This window comes from Brachycentrus maculatus, unplaced genomic scaffold (genome assembly GCF_059751285.1).
Source record: "Brachycentrus maculatus isolate JH-2025_06_01 unplaced genomic scaffold, ASM5975128v1 h1tg000085l, whole genome shotgun sequence".
NCBI classification, from domain to species: Eukaryota; Metazoa; Arthropoda; class Insecta; order Trichoptera; family Brachycentridae; genus Brachycentrus; species Brachycentrus maculatus.
Genome location: NW_028280839.1, coordinates 108766 through 132001, shown reverse-complemented (window position 1 = coordinate 132001; position 23236 = coordinate 108766). Strand labels below are relative to the sequence as shown.

General features: G+C 30.4%; 2 protein-coding genes across 2 annotated transcripts in view; one reads left to right on the top strand and one right to left on the bottom strand.

Moving 5' to 3' along the window:
• Nucleotides 1–2861: 2861 nt before the first annotated feature.
• LOC148310902 (beta-1,4-glucuronyltransferase 1-like) lies at nt 2862–13101 on the bottom strand. The gene is made up of 5 exons (XM_088257575.1): nt 12776–13101; nt 5490–6698; nt 4991–5111; nt 3916–4041; nt 2862–3188 (listed from the first exon to the last, which is right to left on the bottom strand). The coding sequence occupies exons 2-5, from the start codon at nt 6614–6616 to the stop codon at nt 2988–2990; spliced, it is 1575 nt and encodes a 524-aa protein (XP_088113701.1). The 5' UTR covers nt 6617–6698; nt 12776–13101; the 3' UTR covers nt 2862–2987.
• A 4412-nt stretch (nt 13102–17513) lies between these two features.
• The window catches only part of LOC148310901 (uncharacterized), a 56039-nt gene continuing 50316 nt past the window's right edge, over nt 17514–23236 (top strand). The window contains exon 1 of the mRNA XM_088257567.1: nt 17514–17961. Coding sequence (XP_088113693.1) covers nt 17929–17961 — 33 coding nt within the window. The 5' untranslated portion in view covers nt 17514–17928. The remainder of the gene's footprint in view (nt 17962–23236) is intronic.

Below are 23236 nucleotides of genomic sequence, written 5' to 3'. Positions count from 1 at the left end.
AATCTTCGATTAAGATAATTTGATGGTTATCTTTCGATTTCTTTGTTGATTTTTATTATACATAAATACCACTTTAAAATAAAAGGACAATAAACAAACCTTGATCACGAACTGACAATAATATTGAAACTAATTTGTAAGAAACATAATAGAATCACAACCATTTTGGATAAATGAGTAAACAACCTTCGTAATGATTAATTAAATAGATGCAAGTGTATCACAAAAATTGATAAAGCTTTTATATTCCTTAAAATAAACCACAAACTATCATTTCACAACCTTTCGCAAATCATTATTTAGCAAATAAAATATTAAATCATGTCTTAAAAATAATACGTATCAAAAGATCGACTATAAAAGGCAATGAGTATGAAATATTGCTCTGATTTTTTTTTCTTGCAACCACTAACTTAATCAGGATTATAAACATTAGTATTAAGTGGAAAAAAGAGCAGAGGAAGACCGAGATAAACATGGCACGATCAGGTATGCCAAATACTTGAAAGTGGTCAGGTTAGGAGTCGTAACAATCGGCGGGTATGTATGAGGAGATGCATGAAAGTGGAAGAGGCGAAGAATGTTTGCAGAGACAGAGTGGTGTGGCGTTCTATTCTCTCTGCCTACCCCTGCGGGTTAGGCAGAGTTCGTTAGTTAGTTAGTTAGTACAGAGTGAATTAAAACGATTTCGGTTTTTAAGAGTTGTACCAAGTATTTCTCAAAAAATTTCCTCCAATTTATAACTCAGTAATACAGATAATGTATATGATGTCAATTATAATAATTATGATAAAGATGATGTTAATGCTGATGACGTTGGTGATGATAACAATGATGTTAATGCTGATGAAAATTATGATGATAACGATGATGTTAATGCTGATGAAAATGGTGATGATAACGATGATGATAATAAATATAATAATGATGATTAAAATGATGATGTTAATTATGATTATAACTATGATATTTATGTTGATGGTAAAGACGATATTATTTATGACGTTAATGTTGATAAGAATTATGATAATGATGGTGATTCTGTCCATTTTAGTAAGATTGATGATAATGTTGATGATAATGTCGATGATAATATTGATAATAATGATGATAATGATGATGATTAAAAAGAATTATGATAGTGTCGATGATAATGGTAATGATAATGATGATTGTATTTTCGTTAATTTTTACCGAAAGTCCTTATTATTGTATAAAAAAAATATCACACCTTTGATTTCATTTCAATATCTACCTTTTAATCATACATACTCAAGTCCATTATTTTAAACACAACATATTTAGAATATGGGGGTGTTTATAGCAAAATACGAATTCCCCAGTAAAAGAGATATTACGAGACTATCAAATCCTTCTTTCGACCCCTATCTACATCCAATGGTGCCCTATGCATCACGGGGCGGGGAACATCAAAAAGCTTTGTATCGAATGTTGTCGAAATTTCAATTCCGTTTTTAGGTTATTAAAACGCAATCGTTATTTTAGAATATTGCTCATTATGTTAACATGGTTTTGGCATCAATTATTCATTTATTTTAGTATGATGGAATATTCTATTTGATTCTAAAAACCTCAACATAGAAATATATAATTAAAAAATATTGCAACGTTTAATTTACAATCGTTTTGTTTTCATTTCACTAATGCACAACCCTTCCAATGAAGTTTCACTTCAAAAATCATTTTCGAGAATAAAAAATGTATAAAGGTTAGTCTTTTAATAAATTGATAATAAGAACTAGATAAATTATTAATATAAGAGAAAAAACTTCAATTTATTTCACAACATGATAAAGTAATTTTAAAGTTCACTAACTGCAGTTTATGAGTGAGTTACGAAATAAGGCCAGTAATTTCACAACATGTTAAAGTACATAATTATAAAGTTGATGAGTGAGTAACGTAATGAGTCCAGTTAATTTCACAACATTTTAAAGTAATTTTAGAGTTCACTAACTGCAATTTATAAGTGAGACACGAAATGAGTCCAGTTAATTTCACAACATATTAAAGTAATTTTAAAGTACACTAACTGCAGTTTATGAGTGACTCGCGAAATAAGGCTAGTTAATTTCACAACATGTTAAAGTAATTTTAGAGTTTACTAACTGCAGTTTATGAGTGAGTTACGAAATAAGTCCAGGTAATTTCACAACATATTAAAGTAATTCTAAAGTTCACTAACTGCAGTTTATGAGTGAGTTTCGAAATAAGGCAAGTTAATTTCACAACATATTAAAGTAATTCTAATGTTCACTAACTGCAGTTTATGAGTGAGTTACGAAATGAGTCCAATTAATTACACAACATACTAACGTAATTTTAAAGTTCACTAACTGCAGTTTACGAGTGAGTCACGAAATAAGGCTAGTTAATTTCACAACATGTTAAAGTAATATTAATGTTCACTAACACCAGTTTATGATTGAATCACGAAATAAGTTTAGTTAATTTCACAACATGTCAAAGTTTATGATCACGTTTTAAAAAGTGTGTAATAAGTACGTAAATGCTATACATTATTCAAAAATAAACAAGATATCGAGTTTATTGAAGACCAGCTTGCAAAATTTATAGCACACATTCCTTAGAAGAGTTTACGATTGTAGATATTATGGTTAAACAATTATCTACGACATCGAATAAAAATATCGATTATAGCTTGTGTAATCGTTAATTATGTCTGACATGTTTCTTTTTAAGAAAGCTTGTTTGTAAACCTAGTTATGCCTACATCCTTTGGGACTCTTAATTTCTAAATTTACCCTTTTCGGGACACACTTATCCTAACATCTTTCTTCACCAGATTCCTGTGATTATTCTCTATAAATTTCTTATCATTGAGACGGGTAAACTGTCTCTTTTCATTAATATTTTAATGATTTTATTTAGCTTTTTTGTCTACTTTAAAATACTGAGACAACATCAATACTGAGATCCTGAGCGTGATTAAGTTTTACGTATTTTTAACCTAGACGGCATTTGGGATTTGCTGGGTATTGCTCGGCAAGCTTCTTGACAATGAGATCGTATTGCTTCGTGTTGACCAGCTCGTGCCTGTATCTCCAAGTCTTGCTCTTTGTCTTGGATTTGATGCCCGGAGAATGGCACAAAAATGCGCCGTCCATGATCACGAAGTCGTAAGATTTGAGACACATTTCGAGCATCTGTAAATATGAAGAAAAAAACTACAACTCATAATTTATTCACAATATTTTTAGTGTGTCCAAAACAAATCTGTTCAATTAGAAGTTATTTAAATTGACATCTCAATATTGATGAAGGAGATGTAAGAAATGTCTTATTAAAGCCAGATATACGATAAATCGCAACTTAATTTTCTTACGCAGGTAACATATGACGTAAATGATTTTTTTTGCTTAAAATACCGTTTTTATTTAGAAAAAAGTTTTTCTTCGAAATAAATGTATGGTTTTGAAACAAAAATAGTTATTGAAAGGTTAAAAGTAAAGGAAATGATTTTTTTAAATTACCTAACGTCCAAGTGACTTTGAAATCTAGCTACGGCTTATGCAACACCGCTTATCATGACACTCAGGCTTCAACTTTTAAAGTTTCATAGCCTATGCCTACTCGTGAGTGGATTTACTCTTTAAGTTTAAAGTTACTATAATTTCATGTAATTCATGAGTGAAAATTCTAGGCAAAAACACTCGCTTAAATAAATGATAAAAATATTTTATTTAACATATAATCTAAAAAAATCAAATTCTATTCAAATTCTCTAAAAAATGAGCCCTACCACACGTGTAACTTCTCGTGCAGCCGGTCGCTTACTGTATCAGATGTACTCCCCCTTAAGGTCAACGATTTTGGATATAGTAATTATGAATAGTTCGATATGATGAGTGAAAGAACAATGGTTATCATTACCTGAGTCATCTTGTCTTGCCTTCCTTCCCATGAAAGAGCCTCGCTGTACCACGGGCTTTGCTTCGTCGCGATGTAGATTGGCTCCCAACGGTGATAAGGGAACTGTCTCTTGGTTATGGCGAACGGCTGCGAAAAAAATGCAACATTTTTATGTTTCCGAGAACTGATTAATAGCCCCATAGATTATGGAACCCTCAAGATCAGCATTATGCGCCAATTGGAGGTGTTCGGAATGTGGCTACATCGTAGATGCTACACATTTCATGGACCGATATAGTCAGCTACGCAAATCGCTCACTCCTTTCAAGAACGTCATAAATCAAAAATCGTCAATTTTCAGTTGTACATGTTTTCGGAATGCCCAGAAAATGTAGTATATCCCAACAAAAGTGGCATATTTTTAACTTAATATTTACCCGCTACAGGGCAGAAAATGTTGTTTTTGCATTTTGAAGAAAAGGTATTGTTTAATTTATTTTTTTAAATATACTAAATATTTTTCAAATGGAAAAAAAACCTTCAGGTTTAACCTAAAAAGATCTGTTGCACAGTAAAAAGGTCAATAAATGGCTTGATATTTATTTTTGATATGTTGTGTTATATTTTTAAACTTTAAAAACGTTCTCCTGAAAAATCAAGTTTTTTGATTTATGACGTTCTTGAAAGGAGTGAGCGAAATGTGCTCCAAAGAGCAAAAACAGGTAGATAGAAGCTAAACGATATCAAGGCCCGGAAGGTGTCCTATCATGGGCATATGCCCAGAGTAGAGAAATACGAGCTATTTCACGAGTGTGACATGAGTGTCGACGAGGTGTAGGCAGAAGACAGATATTCAGACTCTAAAATATACGTAATTATGCGGGGATCAGAACCGTTGAGGCACTGTTGAGAACTGCCCACGACAAGGACAATTACTCTCAAGTGATTTTCAAGTCAATTTCAGGAGAATCTGACATGACACGCAAAGAACAAGAAGAGGTTTGTGGAACTTTACATGAAAATGGTAAAGAATTTAAAAATTAGTAGAAGTAAGTAATGAGATAAAAATAGTAGAAGTCAAAATAATAATAATCACCTTAATGACATTTCCGGGGTCGTCCTTCAGCCAGGCTTGAAGATCAGGAATCTTTTGGCAGTGGCTGCAAACCCAACGATGAAAGTAAACCGCTTTTCCATCGGCGTACAGCTGTTGAAGGCTAAAAAAGGCAGATTTAGGTCAAGAGAAAGCATCAAACTTCAAAATAAATCCTCAAATAAGGAAATAAGAAAAAAATTGCTTTTGTAGGTTAAAAAAATATAATATTTCTTCACATCTTACATTTAAAACAAAGCTCTTAACTATCAAAAGACTTCAAAGGTCTTATAGAGCAAGATAATGTACCCCAGGTAAAGTACAAAGTTCATCACATTCCCTGAGTAAGAAAAATCTATTGAAATATCTCATTAATTGATATTCAGCAGTCATTTTGTGACTGCTGAATATGTAATTTTTATTTAGTAAATACTACTATTTCAGATAGTGCTATTTAACAAGTACATATAAAATTGAAAATACAATATCTCGTTTATCTCACCTAGATTTGTTCCTTGGCACATCTTCCCCTTGTTCGACTTCGAAAACTGGAATAACGAAAGCGAGTTTCCACTTGGGTATGGCTCCATACTCGCCGCTGATCTTTTGTTTCTTCACCATTCCTGTAAACCTTGTGGCCAGACCATCACTCGGAATCAATTCCACGTCAGATACGAGAATGTATTGAGTAGCCGAGGCGTTTCTCGCTACATTCCTGGCCACATTCACCGGGTAGACCATTCCCTTGCTAGCCCTAAAGGTTCGCGTTTCTCCCATTTTGGGGATGGAACAGTCTGTGAAATCGATGTTGATAAAATACGTAAAATTGAGAAGCTTATGCTTTTTCTCCTCGACCTTTTTGTGGGTCACATTTTTAGGTATTTCCTTCAAAGTTTGATTGGATGGTTCATTTAACACGTCTCCGTCGGTGGTAGAGTCTGCTTTGTAATTGTTTTTCTTCTGCCCGAAGATTTTCTTGGGTGGATCAGAAGTATACGCGTCATCGCGAATTGTTACGTTGTTTTTTTGGTCCGCGTCGTGGTTCAACATGACCGGCTTATCATTTTTAGGATAGACGAGGTGGACGGCTACTTTGGACATACCGTCGTAGCAGCGGCAAAGATGGGCGAACAGTTTCATAGTGATGTCCAGGTCAAAGTTAGGGACAAACGCCGCAACGCTGATTGGTCCATCCCAGAATCTCGCTATCTCGATGATGTGGTACAAGAACTCCGGAGTGACGTGTGTGGCGTAGGTGACTTGTTCAGCAACATAAGATTCATCAAACATGCTCCTTTCGATGGCGTTGTAAATGACTCTGTAGGGGCTTTTTAATCCATGCTGAGGAGTTCCTGCCACAGCAACCTGGTTCCAATCCAGTTTGTGTGGTAGTCCATAGTTGAACTTACAAAATGTGCTGTTTAGAACGGGGAATTTTCCTTTCATAAAGAACCCTGGTTGATCCCTTTCTAGTCGTTGGCGTATGGTGGCATAGATATCGTTGGGAGTATCGTTTTTGGAGGAAACATATACGTAGAGTGCCTTGCACACGAAGAAAATGAACATCAAAAGTACGATATGGACGTAGAAGAGCCTTAGCCTAGTAAATTTTAGTAATAAGTTAATCATGGTCGGATTTTTCTTTTCCTTCTCAGTAGGTCACAACTCTTATTTAATTAATAATAATCCATTTAAGGTTTTTCCACGTGATCTGTAATTAAATGAAATTTTTTTTTTTTAATTGATTTGGCGTTTAATTTGTAGAACACTGACAAAAGTTTGATAATGCCCAAGGCGTAACAAAGCATGACAAGGCGAAATAATTTACACTTCAATTTTTATTAATTTTTTTTTTAAATAAAATATACAACTCAATAGACCCTAATAATGTTTGTTTCATTTAAATGTTTCAAATAAAATATTTATTTTGCAAAGACAAAGTAAAAATTTGACCATATAATACAAGTTATAATTGTTTTCTATCAAGATTAATCAGAATGCATAAATAATAAGAAAAAATGTATTAATTAAATTAAATTTTATATTTAAAATGTCTTCACCAAATAAATCAGTGACTTGAAATATGTGGTTTCAACGTTAAAAAATACTTATTAAAGAGACGTTAGACTGAAAAAGTTTATTTATAAACAAAACGCAATAAGCATTAAAAATATATAATTGCTTTTCCTCCGCGTCTAAAAACCATTTTAAAAAAGTCTGCCATGTGAATGACGTCACTATGACCCTATGACGCAATTTCTCTGCTGGAGTAAGGAAAGCATTGAAAACTTCATTTTCAATACGTCGGGATAAAGTTACATGCATATAGGCATACAAATAAAATTCACATTTTCTATATTGAATATTTAATTAACAAAGAAACGTAATGAATGGTTTGACGCAATTTTGTTTCTCAATTGTGAATGAAAAATCAAACTTTACATAAAAATTACGCATTTCATTTTAATTTATTACACACGTATATAACCACACACATAGACGTACGCACGTCTTTTTAAAAAGATTTATTACATACTTATATCCTTTATAATGTACAAATAAGAAAGTACTAATGGGAAATAAAAAACGAATGAAAGGCTGAGGTAAACATTATTGATAAAATTAAGAAAAGTGTGTTGTTATGGTTCAGACATATGGAACGAGTAAGTAAAGAACGGTAAAAAAAGTTGGAAATAAGGGCAGGGTAAAACTTGGCATGATCAAATAAAAGAGGAGATGCATGGATGTGGAAGATGCGAAGGATGTTTGCAAAGATAGAGAAGTGTGGTGTTCTATTTCCTCAGCGTAGTAAGTAAGTTATAAATATAGTAAGTTATAAATGGTAAGTTATAAAGTAAGGTATAAATCCGCATTCGTAGTGTAATGGTCAGTACGCTCGGCTACCGTACTGGAAGTCCCGGGTTAGATTCTCAGGGGGGGGTCAAGTAAATATAACTGATTTTTTCACTCTAATATTTATTTAATACTACCCTGGACTGGTACCTAAAACGGAGGGGCTGATCACCCTTTCTTCATGTATTAACTATCAAGATAACACTACGTTTATATGATGCAGTGCCCTATGCACCATCGGGTGTGAATGAGGGGAGAGAGGATAAGTCCCTCTCCAAGCAAAAATCCTTAGCCACTTTTTTGAAAACGCATGGTGTAAGTAAAAAGTTATATTTAATTGAACAAAGTATAACAATAGAAATATATATATATAAATATATGTATATATATATATATATATATATATATATATATATATATATATATATATATATATATATATATATATATATATATATATATACATATATATATATATATATATATATATATATATATATATACATATATTTATATATATATATGTATATATATATATATATAAATAAATAAATATTTATATATATATATATATATATATATATATATATATATATATATATATATATATATATATATATGTACAGTATCTACTCAATGAATTAGGGCCACGCAGAATTTCGCGCAATTTCTCAATTCAAACAGGAATAACTCAGAGAAAACCTTGAATAAAACAACATTGAATTTTATTTACACATGAACACTTTATTACGCTTAAATTACGCATATTTTTTCATATAAATATAGTTAGTATTTAGTATTTCCACCTTTGGCAGAAATAACTGCCTCAATTGTTTTTGGCATACTTAAAATGCACTGTTTTATCATGTTTTTTATTTCTTCGTCTTCTGACCAAATTTTTTGAATATTTTTTTTTAGACAGTCTACTGTCGGATTTGGAAATGAGTATACCTTATTTTTTAACATGATCCATACGTTTTCTATAGGATTAAGGTCCGGAGAATTTCCAGGCCAGGGGAGCAAAGGAAGATTTTTGTTAGACAAAAATTTTATTATTGATTTAGCCCGGTGGCAAGGTGCCCCATCCTGCATGAAGGTGTATGGACCTTCTGTTGGGTCGAGTGTGGTAGAAGGGCAATAAAATTCGTTCGAGGACCTGCTTATAGGAATTTTGGTTCATTGTTCCTTCCACGAAAAACAACGGCCCAGGTAAATTGTTAATAATACATGACCATATCATTGTTGCAGGGGGGTGTTTGATAACTTTTATCACACAGGCCTCATTGTAACGTTCCATTGGTGTTCTCCTGATGAATCGACGGCTCTCTGTCACGGCTTCTAACCGGCACTCATCACTAAAGATGACCTGAAAAATAATGAAAATTTAAGTTTAATTCAAACATATAAGTTTATTTACTAAAATGATATGTTGAAAATTCAGTTTAAATAAATACCTTTTTCCAATCATCTACCGAGTAATTTCGATGTAGCCTGGCCCATTTTAATCGATCCGCTTTCATTCGTGGTGTCAATTTTGGTACTTTTACAGGGCGCCTGCATTTCAGATTTACTTCGTAAAAACGTCGCCTCAGTGTTGATACCGATATATTTATACCCTCTTCTTCCAATTTTATTTTTAATGTTTTTGCTGATGCACTACGGTTTTCTAAGGTACTTTGAACGATTTTTCGATCAGTCCTCGGTGTTGTTTTTCTAATCCTACGACAGTTCTTTCGCCGATTGCTGGTGGCGGGTGACTGATTTTTTATTGATTTTGAAATTCTGTCCACTGTTTGACGAGAAACGTTTTCTTTTTTTGAAATTTCTCTATTAGATAGTATTCCTAATTTCAGTAGCACTATAACACTAGACTTTTTTTCCTCAGAAATGTCTTTACTTTTTCCCATTTCGTCCTTTTCAAAAAAAACACTTGTGTTTACAAAAAAAAATTATATTTTATGAACTAAAATTAAAAATTAAGTTTTTTTCACAAGACACGATAACTATATAACCTCTTTGAACAAAACAACAACCAAAACTCAAGAAACTTCACTAATAAATGAGATAGGACTATTTTTTGAACTTTCAACTATCTGTCTACCTGTGCTAATTAGGGACCTTTCTCAGAAAAAGGGTTTGAAATTTTGTAAAGGGTTAAATAATCCAGGTATATTTTACATATTATTGAAAGTAATATACATGATATTAGATATCAATAGAAAACTTAAAGTATTTATGTAAAATAAATATAATAATCCAAAAGATTTCAGAGTATTCAAAAAAATAATGGGTGGCCCTAATTCATTGAGTAGATACTGTATATATATATATATATATATATATACATATATATGTATATATATATATATATATATATATATATATATATATATATATATATATATATATATATATATATATATATATATGTATATATATATATATATATATATATATATATATATATATATATATATATATATATATATATATATATTTATAAATAAATAAATATTTATATATATATATATAAATATATATATATATATATATATATATAAATATATATATATATATATATATATATATATATATATATATATATATATATATATATATATATATATATATGTATATATATTTATATTTATATATATTTATATATACATTTTTTGTATTTTGGCATGTCGTTATGTTTAAAGAGAAAAAGGGTTCTGATTATCTTTATACTTTCTGATAAGCTACGGGCACCCGTAGGTACAATTTGTAATTCAAGATTTAAAATACAAAGAGATTCAATGACTAGATGATATTTTTTCCCCAGCATTCAATTGAACCTTTTGTACTTTCTCATTTCCTTTGTCAACAGAAATTACGGTTGGCAGTAATCGAGATAGCGACCGTACGATTGTGGCCTGAAAGGTTTACCAGATGTGTAGAATTTCATTAATTGATATGCCAGTCACTTTGTGGTAAATCTTTACATTTTAACTTTTAAGTTTTACTTGGTAAATAGCACTATTTCTTGAAATCTCACGTGTTTCTATGCATTCCGCATCATTTTCAAACACCGTTTGTTTTCAAATGATACGGAATGAATCGCAACACGCGTCATAATAGATTTTTAGGAATAGTGGTCAAATAAAACTTAAGTTAACAAAATATGTGTATAAATCTACTACTGACCCTTATCCGCACCAAATGGTGCATATGGCACTGCATCAAATCGATGGAATGTTGATTTCATCATTAACTATATTGAGGCAAGGTGATCAGTCCTACGCTTCAGATATCATTCAGCTCAGGGAAATTTTAACCCTTTGTATTCGAAAAATTTTTCATTAAAATTCCGTAACTTTTTGTAATTAAATTTACTACTATGATTCTTAATTAAAAATATCAATAACTGAGAAAAACAATATTATTTTTTAAAGTACTCGAGTAGAACTGCGAACTATGCTTGCCATATGTATTATGTGTGTGTATTTAAAAAAAAAGTTTTATATGTATTTTCTCCATATTTTGTCTTAGTAAATTATGTCCGCCTCCGCAGTGTAATGGTCAGCACGCTCGGCTACCGTTCTGGAGGTCCCGGGTTCGATTCCCAAGGGGGGTAAAATAAATATTAGTGATTTTTTCACTGTCATATTTATTCACTATTACCCTGGACTGGTACCTGAAGCGGAGGGCTGATCACCTTTCCTTCATGTGTAAACGATCAAGATAACACTGCGTATATATGACGCAGTGCCCTATGCACCATTGGGGTGCGGATAAGGGTTTTATTTTATTTATGAAATTATTGCACTAACCACTTTGTCATCCTGGAATAAATATTGCATACATTAATTTATTTTTTTCGTTTGATTTTATTTGGGAATTTAACAGATCAGTGAAATCAAGTTATACAGATATATTACACGAGTATTACCAAAAAGTACTTGCATTGTTCCAATCACGAATTTCCCCAATTGTAAAAAATACCTGGAAGAGAAACGGGAGGGAGGAAAAAGGGAAAGATCAAAGCTGTAATCAAAGACAAATTGTACGAAACGAGGGACATGCGACCTTATCAATGTCGACTGACAATGTCAAATTATCTCAGCGCTGATAACGCAAATTTTTATATTTTCGAAGCCGTTTATATTAGCCTAACCTATTAATTAATTAAATTAATTATGACATTTGTTGTACCCAGCATATCGTCCTGAAAAGTCAGAGAAAAGACGTTCGACACACAATAGCATCATCATCCAGGAAAAAAGTCAAAATGACTTATAATCTGCCCTTTTGTTCATCGTGTATGCTTTTCATTTACTATTTTACTTTCTCCAAAATTTTAATGGACGGTTCCTGACGATGTACTAAATTGATGAAAATATTTATTCACATTTAAAAAAATGAGCCCCATGTTTAAGTATAAAGTACAGATGCCTGTTATACAATTACGTGCCGTTCAAGTTTTTAAATAATGCAAAAGATATACCAGTCTGATGATGTCGGTAACGACGAAACCCGATCGCTGGTCAAATAAAAATAAAGTGGAAAAGCTAAAAATATTGGTTTTAATCTAATAATATATTAAAAATGCAACTCCATCACGAAGTGTCAGTGGATAATATAAATCTATTGCAAAAGATATCTTTATGAATAAGATATTAAAAACGATAATATTTTAATTAATAATTCAATATCTTGTCTATTAACGTCATTTTAGTATGAAATATACATTTTATAAATAGAATTTCTTATTTTAATAACGATTAAATACATCAGGGAAACTTAGTCTTATCATCTAAAGTATGTCTTCTTTTTCTCTCACAAATATCATTTCACCGAATGCCAAACATAATACAACATATTTATTTCAATAACTACGTATTAAAAGCATTTTCGATGCATTGTAAAGGTTTTAATGTGTTTAATTCAACTTACCTAATATTTTTACTCACGATAACGTCCTCCTAATAGCACAACCAGAAGATTAAAATGGAGATCGAAAGATAAGGTTCTATTTTACATTATTTTATCTACGCATCACATATTGGACATAACCTTATTTTATCTCAACGTTTTCCGCAGGATACATCGAAAAAACCTTTAAAAATTGATTCGCGATGGTACAAACTATAAATCTTAACGATATTGGAAATATTTCGATGTTGTTTTATTATTTTATACGCTAATTGAAGATAATATATTATTTATTTGCGTATTAGAATTTTCTACGGTACCTTCCAGTGTGACGCCAGCGCCACGGTGGAAAAGCTTGGAAAGCTCAAAATCAATAAATGTTGGACCATACAACTCTAAGCGATCCCGGGTATAAACGGAATCAAATTGTCCATATTTATGTTTAGTTAATGCATAAATATCTTATATTATAACAAAATACGTCTCTTGAGGTCGATATTTCATGTTTTTTTCTATCCAAACGTAAGATTCAATAAAATATGTAATTTTTCAACTGCCAAAATTCTAGGAATTAACTACAGATCAATAGATTGAATTCCAGGGCGCATACAAATATTATAAATAGAACTCGATACGCCCAAGGTTAGGGAAAGGCTTGGAAAATAAATAATGAAATCATTACATATAGACATCTCAACATAGACGAAGAAGAATATGGAAGTCTGGGTGTTTACAGGGTTTACGAGCCCGTCATAGGCTGGTATAAGTGAACATTTTATACACGTGTAACATTCATCATTCTACCCATGATTGACAACACTATAAAAAATTAAATATATAGTTCACACGTCGTTTCATGTATGAGTTTGTGGCAGTATGTATGGTTGATTTGAGTAAGCTTTTTAGTAAGCAGAGACCGTTATTTTAAACGCATGCGAGATCCTTACCAAATTATGTTACACACTAGGAGACGCCTAAAAACATGATATTCAATTTTCAAAAAGCTTATAATTTGACCAGATGTTTTATTCACAACATTTTAGGTGTGTCCAAATCCTTGTTCACAATTCTGGGTTTCTCTACTTAGGAAACTTTATTAGTTTATTGTGAAACAAAAAAACTCTGACGGTCACTGATAACCTTGCCTTCGCGTTTCAGATTAGAACTTAATAATGCAATATTATTTCAGAACGTTGCATTATTTTAAAGCAATTCTCATAGAAAATAAAAATAATAATGAATCCATAACTGCAACAAAAACATATTTTCTCAAAATGTATTTAAAATTTTAAAATACTATTTTTCCCTCGATACTGGTCACATGACTCAAACGATTTTCAAATGGTTTTAAAACGATTGTATATTAATGTTTTACACCGTAAATATTACTATTTCTTAAAATCTATTATGACACGTGTTTCGATGCAGTCCGTATCATTTTCAAACACCGTATTTATTTTGGTTAAAAATGTATACATGTTACCACAAGTGACTGCTGAATCAATTAATGAAAATTTTTCCTGAATGTTTTTCGCAGATACTTTGTGGCACATTTTATAAACTTTATAAAATTAAATTGAATAAAAATTACATTTTGGAGATTTTAAATCATATTTTTAAATCAAATTTTCATATGGTGTACGGATTGTGTGGAAGTTTTTGGTAAGGGAATGTAATTAACTATGAGTATTTTAATGTTTTAGAATTCAATAAACCCTGATGATGACAAGGTTCTTGTCGAAACCGGTTGGTTAAAGTGTACTAATAATAAAAAAGTGGTTAAAACAAATTTGTTTAATTTTATAAAGTTAAATGAAATTTTACATTAATTAGCATGTGCAGTGTTTTGTCAAAGACACGATAGAACACTTTGTTTTCTTTGTTTTCAATAATTATATGTCTATTCAAAATATTATTGAATATTATATTACTGAAGCACATATTTTTTACAAATACTTTATAAAAACATAGAGGACTCTTTTTCGCCAGCCTCCTAAAAATATTTGCTTGGTTTCTTTGGAAATATTATAAGAACACTAATGATAATTCGTACCCTGGATATAGAAATATTAAATTATAGAGGACATGTGATTATTCTCTTTTATTATACTAATCAAAACGTTAGAAAGCAGACGTCTACAAAATATACAGGATGTTACAAAAAATGTGTTGACTCACTCTCTCTCTCACCAGAGTGTTATTTATTTTTACAATAATTTAAATTTTACTTAGTAAATGCCTTTATTTCTTAAAATCTACTGTGACACGTGTTTTGATGCATTCCACATTGTATGCATTTCAAACAACGTATGTGGAAAATGATGCGGAATGCATCGAAACACGTCTCACAGTCGATTTTAAGAAATAATGGTATTTACTAAGTAAAACTTAGGGAAGAGGCGAAGAAAGTTTGCAAAGTCAGGCTGGTGTGGCGTTTGATCCTCTCTGCCTACCCCTACGGGGAAGCGGCGTGATGATTAGTTAGTTAATCTTTATTTGAAATGATTTGCCAATCAAATTTATATTATTTAAATTGGTTTGAGCGTAACAATATATTGGCCTAAATTATCTTTTAAAATAATATGGAGTAGGCAATTTCAATCACCCAAAGGAAAATGGAGTCGTTATAATTATTTTTCCATTTTGATATAATTGCAGTGTCATTATGTAATATCATATTTTATTTATTCCTATATTCAATATCATTTTCGTTCGAGTTCGATGACATACTCTCATCTATCGTTTTTTAACGACGACCCTTCATTACCAAACCTAATCATAATTATTTCAACCGCTCTTAAAAAATACTGGAATCTAATAAACCTTAAAATAATTATAGTGATGTTTGGTCAGCATTATAGGATGATCGTTTATTATATGAAAATAATTGATCTATAGTCATCTATATTTATATATGTTTAAATAAACATTTATATTTAAATTTTGGTTGGTTGGAATATTTTGCTTTTTAGCAATAAGCCCGGATATAAAATTATTTATTTCTTGTACATGAAGTTTAAATAAATAAATAAATAAACTAACAAAACGTAAGATGTTCAGGAGGGCCATTTAAGTCACTTTCGCTTGGCAAGAAAATAAACATCAATGCAGTTAGTTCTTTTTAACATGTCAATATATTATATTTCGAAGTTTAAAATCGTTTGGGATTTTATGTGCACTTGAAGCAATTCATTATTTGAAGCAATTTCCTTTTTTCAGAGTTTGTTTGATAAATAAAAAAATAATAAGGGGGGGGGGGGGTCGTGGAGATTTTTGATTCGATAATGTGGGGATGGTACAAATGACGTTGTAAAACACTGCTTTATAAGATATAAAATTTAGCCTGTGTGACTAGTCTATTTTTGGTAAGTTGAAAGATATATATATATATATATATATATATATATATATATATATATATATATATATATATATATATATATATATATATATATATATATATATATATATATATGTGTATATATAAATATATATATATATATATATATAAATATATATATATATATATATATATATATATATATATATATATATATATATATATATATATATATATATATATATATATATATATATATATATATATATATATATATATATATATATATATATATATATATATATATATATATATATATATAAATATATATATTTATATATATATATATATATATATATATATATATATATATATATATAATGGAGGGCAAGTATGAATAGATGTATAGTCGTGAAGGAAGCTAGGAGTGTAAGTATTGTCAAGACAGAAGGGTGTGGTGTTCCATCCTCTCTGCCCACTCCTATAAAAAAAACGGCGTGAGTAGTTGTAGTAGGAGAAGTAGTTAATTATTTAATCTAGTAAAAGAAGTTTAATAAATATATTAAATAAACTTTTTTTCCATGAGCGCTCGCTTATGAAAGGCATCTTTATTTTTTTATTTGCCTACTGCCATCTATGATCAAAATGTATAAGTTATACAACCTCTAAAGGCTTATTCTTAAAGATAGTATTAAAAACCCTGTCCTAATATTATTTATAAAATAGTTACTAAACCGAGAGTTTTGTCTACATACCAACTGAAATTTAAATAGTCATCTTTTACTTATGTGTAAAAACAAAAAGATTCGTAGCTTAATTTTTTTATCCCGTTCAAGAATTAAAACCCATATAAAGTAATAAGGCATAGGAAATCTAGATTGTTTCCTGGGTTTAGAAGATTTTTGAAACTTCTTTTGCTCCATTTCGTTTCATAATTAAATAAGGTCTCAGTTAAGAAATTGACTGTTTTAGACCTAAAAAAAATATATCAGATGCATATCCCACCCAAGTTAAAATATGTCAACATTTTACGAACAGTCAAGTCCGTTTGGTTTAGTTTTTTTTCACTAGTCCCGTGCTCTATAAAGGACAAATACAATATGTTAAAATATGTCAACATTTTACGAACAGTTAAGTCCGTTTGGTTTAGTTTTTTTTCACTAGTCCCGTGCTCTATAAAGGACTATAATTCGCCTGAATTTGCCATGAAATTTTCCGGATTTTAAAAATATTTCAACAGATGTCTCTAATATATCTTGGTAGCATTAAATCCAGTATTTGAGTAAATTACCTGTCATTTTATGCTTCTTTTTCAAACCCATCGGAGGGTATTAGACACCTAGCGGTGAAAATTGGAATGACTGTTCGAGTCGGTAAGGCAGATTTCTGTATGTACTAGAAGGAAAATGCAGACGTTCCATTAGCGGGACAAATTTTAGGCGGCAACAAGACGAGGCGCGCAGGTAACAGGCCTCATTCAAATACAAATTTGACGTCGGGCGGAGATGGTCGCGGACGTTTCGCATCTGTCATGCGCTCGTACGTAATATTCGAGTAAATAAAGCCCGCAAATTTAATATGCAAGCAGATATGTAAGCAATTTGACGTATCCGCCAGCAATATAATCATTTTCTCGCGACCGGAAGCAAGGCTCATTGCTCGCATTGTTCGACAACAAAAGTGATAGTTTAAAAAAGTGAAAATCGCGGCACGGCGACAGATCGAATATCATTTTTAATTCGGCCGGTTTTGCTGATAAATTATATTGTGTTTTAGTTTATAATATTCTCGTTAATGAAATATTAAGTGCGCGACATAAAAGCATGCAGAAAATATGGAAACACCCCACGAAGAAGATGTTTTGAAAGTGAGTATCAACATCAAATTTTAACTGTTAATTTTGAATTGGGATTTAGGTCGTTGTACTCTTTGATCTGTGGCCATATTTTAAAAATAAAATTATTCTATTATTGTTCAATAAGTAGGTACTTAATAACGTCAATATTTTTTTGTTTGACATATCTTAATGTAATTCCGGTAAGATTATTATTTAAAAATAATACTGATGTTATGAATGGTAAAAATATATTAATTTTATAATATTGTAATTTTCTGTGATTTAAAAGTGAATAAGTGGTTTAAATGTAGGATATAAATATATGTATATACAATCTATAAACATATATATGTATATACATATATTGATATATTATAATATACTTACTTAAATTAACCGTATTTTTTTTGCTAAATATCAAACGTATGTCCTATTATTTAATAATTCAAAAAACCTTATTAATAAAGTACTTTAGGCCAGTCCAATATATTTTTACATTTTTGACATTTTAACACAGATGAAAAATAATATGGAAGTTTGGGTATGTACAGGACGTATTACCTGTCATAGGCCGGTTAAGTGATCACTTTACACACGTATGACATTCACCACTCTACCAATGATTGACAACCACACATCCAATAAAACTTTTACAAATGTATGTGTGTTAAGATATACTATAGTAAATGGAGAAACCCAGATTTGTGAACAAAAATTTGGACACACCTAAAATATTGCGAAATTTATTTCATATTAACTTTTTAAAATTATATAGTATCTAAGGCAATTTTTGAGACCTTTTTCATAAAATGAATATTTTGTTGTTACTTTGAAGCTGAAAACACCTAAAATGCAGTGGCGTGCACTCCATATAGGCAGAAAAGCAGTGCCTATCCTAACTTACCCGCGTGACATATAAAAACGTAACTAGTACCTACCCTACCTTACTAAGTAGTATCTAGCTTACCTTACTACCTACCTCTACTGCCTACTCTAATTAACTATCTATGCACGCCACTGCTTATATGCATACATTACACTTATACCTTAATAAAATGTTTAATATTTATAGGAATCTACGATAATTAGTACTATCATATCAAAAACGAAACTGAATTTTGATTACACCTTGTAACTAAAGGATTTCCGTGTTATGTTATGAATCACCAAATAAATAATAATTTATCCACATAAACATCCACTACTATGTTTGTAAACGACATGTTTTTCTTTGTATTTTTTTAAACTAACAACCATCACGCCACTTCACTGCAGGGGTAGGCTGAGAGAATCTGTCTTTGCAAACAATCTGCACCTCTTCCACATTCATGTATCTCTTCGTCATACATGCCTAATATTCCGACTCTTTACATGAACACTTTCAAGTATTTGAAATGCTTGATCTTGCCAAGTTTTACCCTGCCATTCCATCTCTTTGCTAGTCTGTCCGGAGTCGTCTACCTTGGGGTTGGCCGTTCAGTACGATATGGAGGAGTCTGGATATTTCGATTGTCCTCACATGCGCATAACATTGTCTTCTTCGATGTCTTCCCTACCTAACGACATCTTCGATCTCGCATATTTCTCTTATCCTGGTGTTCCTTATTCTATCTCGTAGACTCTTGCCAGATATGTTCCTTTTAGAGTCTTCAATTCTGACATTTTTCATAACATGCATCTTTTATTTTAAAATATCCTTCAATATAAGGCTTTGCAAAAATTGGTTATTTTTAAGAAAAATGCCCTTTTAAGAGAAAAAATGCGTTTTTTACTACAGTGATCAGACTGCATATTAAATATATAATAAAATAACGACTATGATTTTTTTAACATGAATTTTATTTGACCAGCAACCGGGTTTTGTCGTAACCGACATCATTATATTAAATATATGGATGATAAAACAAAATGAATAATTTTACAATCAGAGGAGACATTGGTGACAGACGGAGCTTTGATTAATACACGTGTATAAATATTGGCATATTTAAGTTACTTCTATTGTTTCCTTTTTTAGTCTAGACAGTAAAGGAAGTTAAATTTTAAAGCGATTTCATGGATTTTTTATAGTATTGTTGCAATACGAAGAAAACTTTGTAATTCGTTTGTAGTTTTTTTTGTTTAATTTTGCACATTCGAAGTATAAAATCTATTAGAAATACTACTTTGTAAGAGAGCGTTTTCGGTGTTTTTTTAAGTGGTGAACAGTTCAAAGATAAAGTTACGTTTTTCTTATAATATATCATATGTGGCTATGTTTTATCAGTTGATCTCTAGAAAAACCTTCACAAGAGCATGAAAATACACAAATGATTCATCTTTACTCTATTATTGGAGTATAAATTTTACTATTTATTATGCAAGGGAGATAAATGATATCGCTCACTCCTTTCAACAACGTCATATATATAAAAAAACTTGATTTTTCAGGAGATTGTTTTTAATGTTTAAGAACACAACAAAATGTATTAAAAATAAATATCAAGCCACTTATTGAACTTTTTACTGTACAACAGATCTTTTTAGGTAAAACCTGAATGTTTTTTTTCCATTTGAAAAATATTTAGTATATTTAAAAAAAATATTATACAATACCTTTTCTTCAAAATGCAAAAACAACACTTTCTGCCCTGTAGCGGGTAAATATTAAGTTAAAAATATGCCACTTTTGCTGGGATATAGTAAATTTTCTGGGTATTCTGAAAACATGCACAACTGAAAATTGACGACTTTTGATATTTGACGTTGTTGAAAAGAGTGAGCGATATGTATTATGCAAAGCAAAACGCTCTTAGTGTGCGAAAGGTTTTAAGGAATCATCTACAATTCCCTTCTACTTTTGTAGTTTGGTCCCATAAGATTGTATTCCAGTAAAATTAAATTAGAATATTTGCAATTAACATAATAATTCTTGTAGCAGCGCAGTAAATAATGCCAGGAGATAATGAATGTTTGAAGATGCACTGTTATGCGAATAATTTTGCAATCGCATTGAACCGAGAAGCGAGAACAGACGTTCAACCGTGGTCGTATAACGGAACAAGGCAGCAAGTAACGTTATAAAGGCGCTCGTTTCGTCGGCTGAGGCCGGAACGGTAACGCCATGTTTCATCTGTACAGTACGGCCCAAAAATGTGCACACACATCTTGTAAACAATTATTTTAAACTGAGTATTTAAAGAGTCCGCTATGTTGTACCGGAGGTCTAATCAAAAGCTTTGTATTTTAAACAGTTGCAGGAAAACTGATGTGAATAATTGTTTGTTAAATTATACTTGTTTGAGTATTAGAATTTTGCTATCAATAAAATATGACGCACTGATCTCCATGTTTTTGTTTCAACACTTCAAACTCTAGCATTATATTCATATTCGCCGACTAGTAGTTTTTTTTAAATTAATTATAATATCCATTTTCCGTTTTATCAACATCTAAGTACGAGTATGTGTCATAACCGCTTTAAAAATATATTTCTTTGACGAAATCTTCATTAATTTCGCCCGGTTTGAGTTATTACATCAATTATTTTATTATTTATTAAATAATAAAATAATTATTTGTATTATTTTTTAAATACTCAATATTTGATTTTAGTACTTTGAGTTCATTGAATTTTCATTTTTGTATTTTTTTTATTATCATTCTTATAATTTTACACTCTCAATATTTTTCTGTCTAACTTCTTACCCTGCGAGTAACAGAGAAGAGGTGCTAAACGAAATAATCTACCGTATTTGACACTCAAGAGTTGAGTTTTCCATATCTTATGTATTTTTATTTTATGATTCAATATTTTTTTGTACATATTTTACACTGCCAATAATCAATCGAATGTCAATAACTATTCATGTTTCCCTACATTTTATGATTATGTATTAAAAAAGATTTTTTCCTAGAAATTTATAGGCTTTTTTGGACAGTATAGAAATATGTCGTGTAATGAAATTTCCAACGAATTATTTATTAGAAACATTAGATTGAACTTTGACTTTTGTTTAATTACTTATTTTAACCTTTTTCCTAGCCAATATTAAATAGATGAAAAAATATTTTTAATAATGTTTCAAAGAATCATTTTTTCTAGCAAACTATGGCTTTTAATTCATGTTTTTTGGACACTGGAAATAAAAGCCATGTTACGAAATTTTCAACGAATTCTTATAAGAAACATTAGATTTAACGTTGACTTTTGTTCAATGACTTATTTTTACTTTTTTCCATTTCCTAGTCAGTATTAGACGAAAATATATCTTTTTAATCTCTGATTATGACAAGTACACACGATATCCATTCTAAAAATAAATAATAATAAAACGAAAATTGACGGTACAGTGACAGTTCAGAGTCGCGTGTCAAAATATGTAAACATTTTTTACCATTTTACATTATGTTTAAAATTAATTAACAAACTCTTTTATAGAATAGTCCCATGTCAAGTGCTTTAATGTAACCCTAATCGTAACGTCAACGTTTTATAAGATCTTACAGCCTCAAAAGTACGACAAAAAAATGCTAAATTACCGTGACGTCAGATTTATAAGTACCGCACAGGTGATTAAAGAGAATTTCTAACGTGTTCTTATAAGTATCTATCTACATACTCTCTTGTTAAATTGACTTTCTCTTGAATATTTAATATGTAACTGTTGTGTGTTTGAGCCTTTATTTTTATCAAACTACATGGTTTTATAATTCGATGACAGGCAGAGACTGTATTTTTTTTCAATAAACAAAACATGTATGTTTCTATCCATATATTTAAGCCGTAAGTGAAATTTTAAAGAAAGTTTTTTCAAGTACGCGTTCTTATATTATTTGGTATTTTAAATATAATTATAATAATCATAATAAAATAATTAACAATAAATATGGGAGTCGAACACTGCAATATATCGTTCCGAACATTTTTAATTTATTGCCGACGGATGTTAGAGGTCAAAATAAAATATGGAACAAAGGCAAAATAAAGGAATGGGTAAATGAACTAGAGTTAATTTTATGAAAATTGTAAAACGTTTATATTCTTCATTTTTCTCTTTTTTGTGTCTATATTAGGTTAAAATCGTTAAAAACAATAAAAAATGTATTAAAAAAGACTCCACTGACAAGACACGCAAGGTGGCTTGGTGGGTCTCTGAAAAAAAAAGTTCCAAATTGTGATTTAAATAAATGTAAACAAATAAAAAACAATAATTAAAAAATTGAAAATTAAAAAAATAACATTGGGAAAGAGACAAATGAGATTGAGACCAAAGTAAACACAGAGAGAATGAAATCTCTTCTAAGAACTCCAGAAATAAGGACA

Excerpts from the sequence above, each read along its gene's own strand:
- LOC148310902 (XM_088257575.1), bottom strand. The coding sequence starts at position 6,616 with ATGATTAACTTATTACTAAAATTTACTAGGCTAAGGCTCTTCTACGTC. Across the intron at positions 4,042-4,990 it reads ACCCCGGAAATGTCATTAAG|CCGTTCGCCATAACCAAGAG; the intron begins GTGATTATTATT and ends TTTTTTTCGCAG. Across the intron at positions 3,189-3,915 it reads GGCAAGACAAGATGACTCAG|ATGCTCGAAATGTGTCTCAA; the intron begins GTAATGATAACC and ends TCATATTTACAG.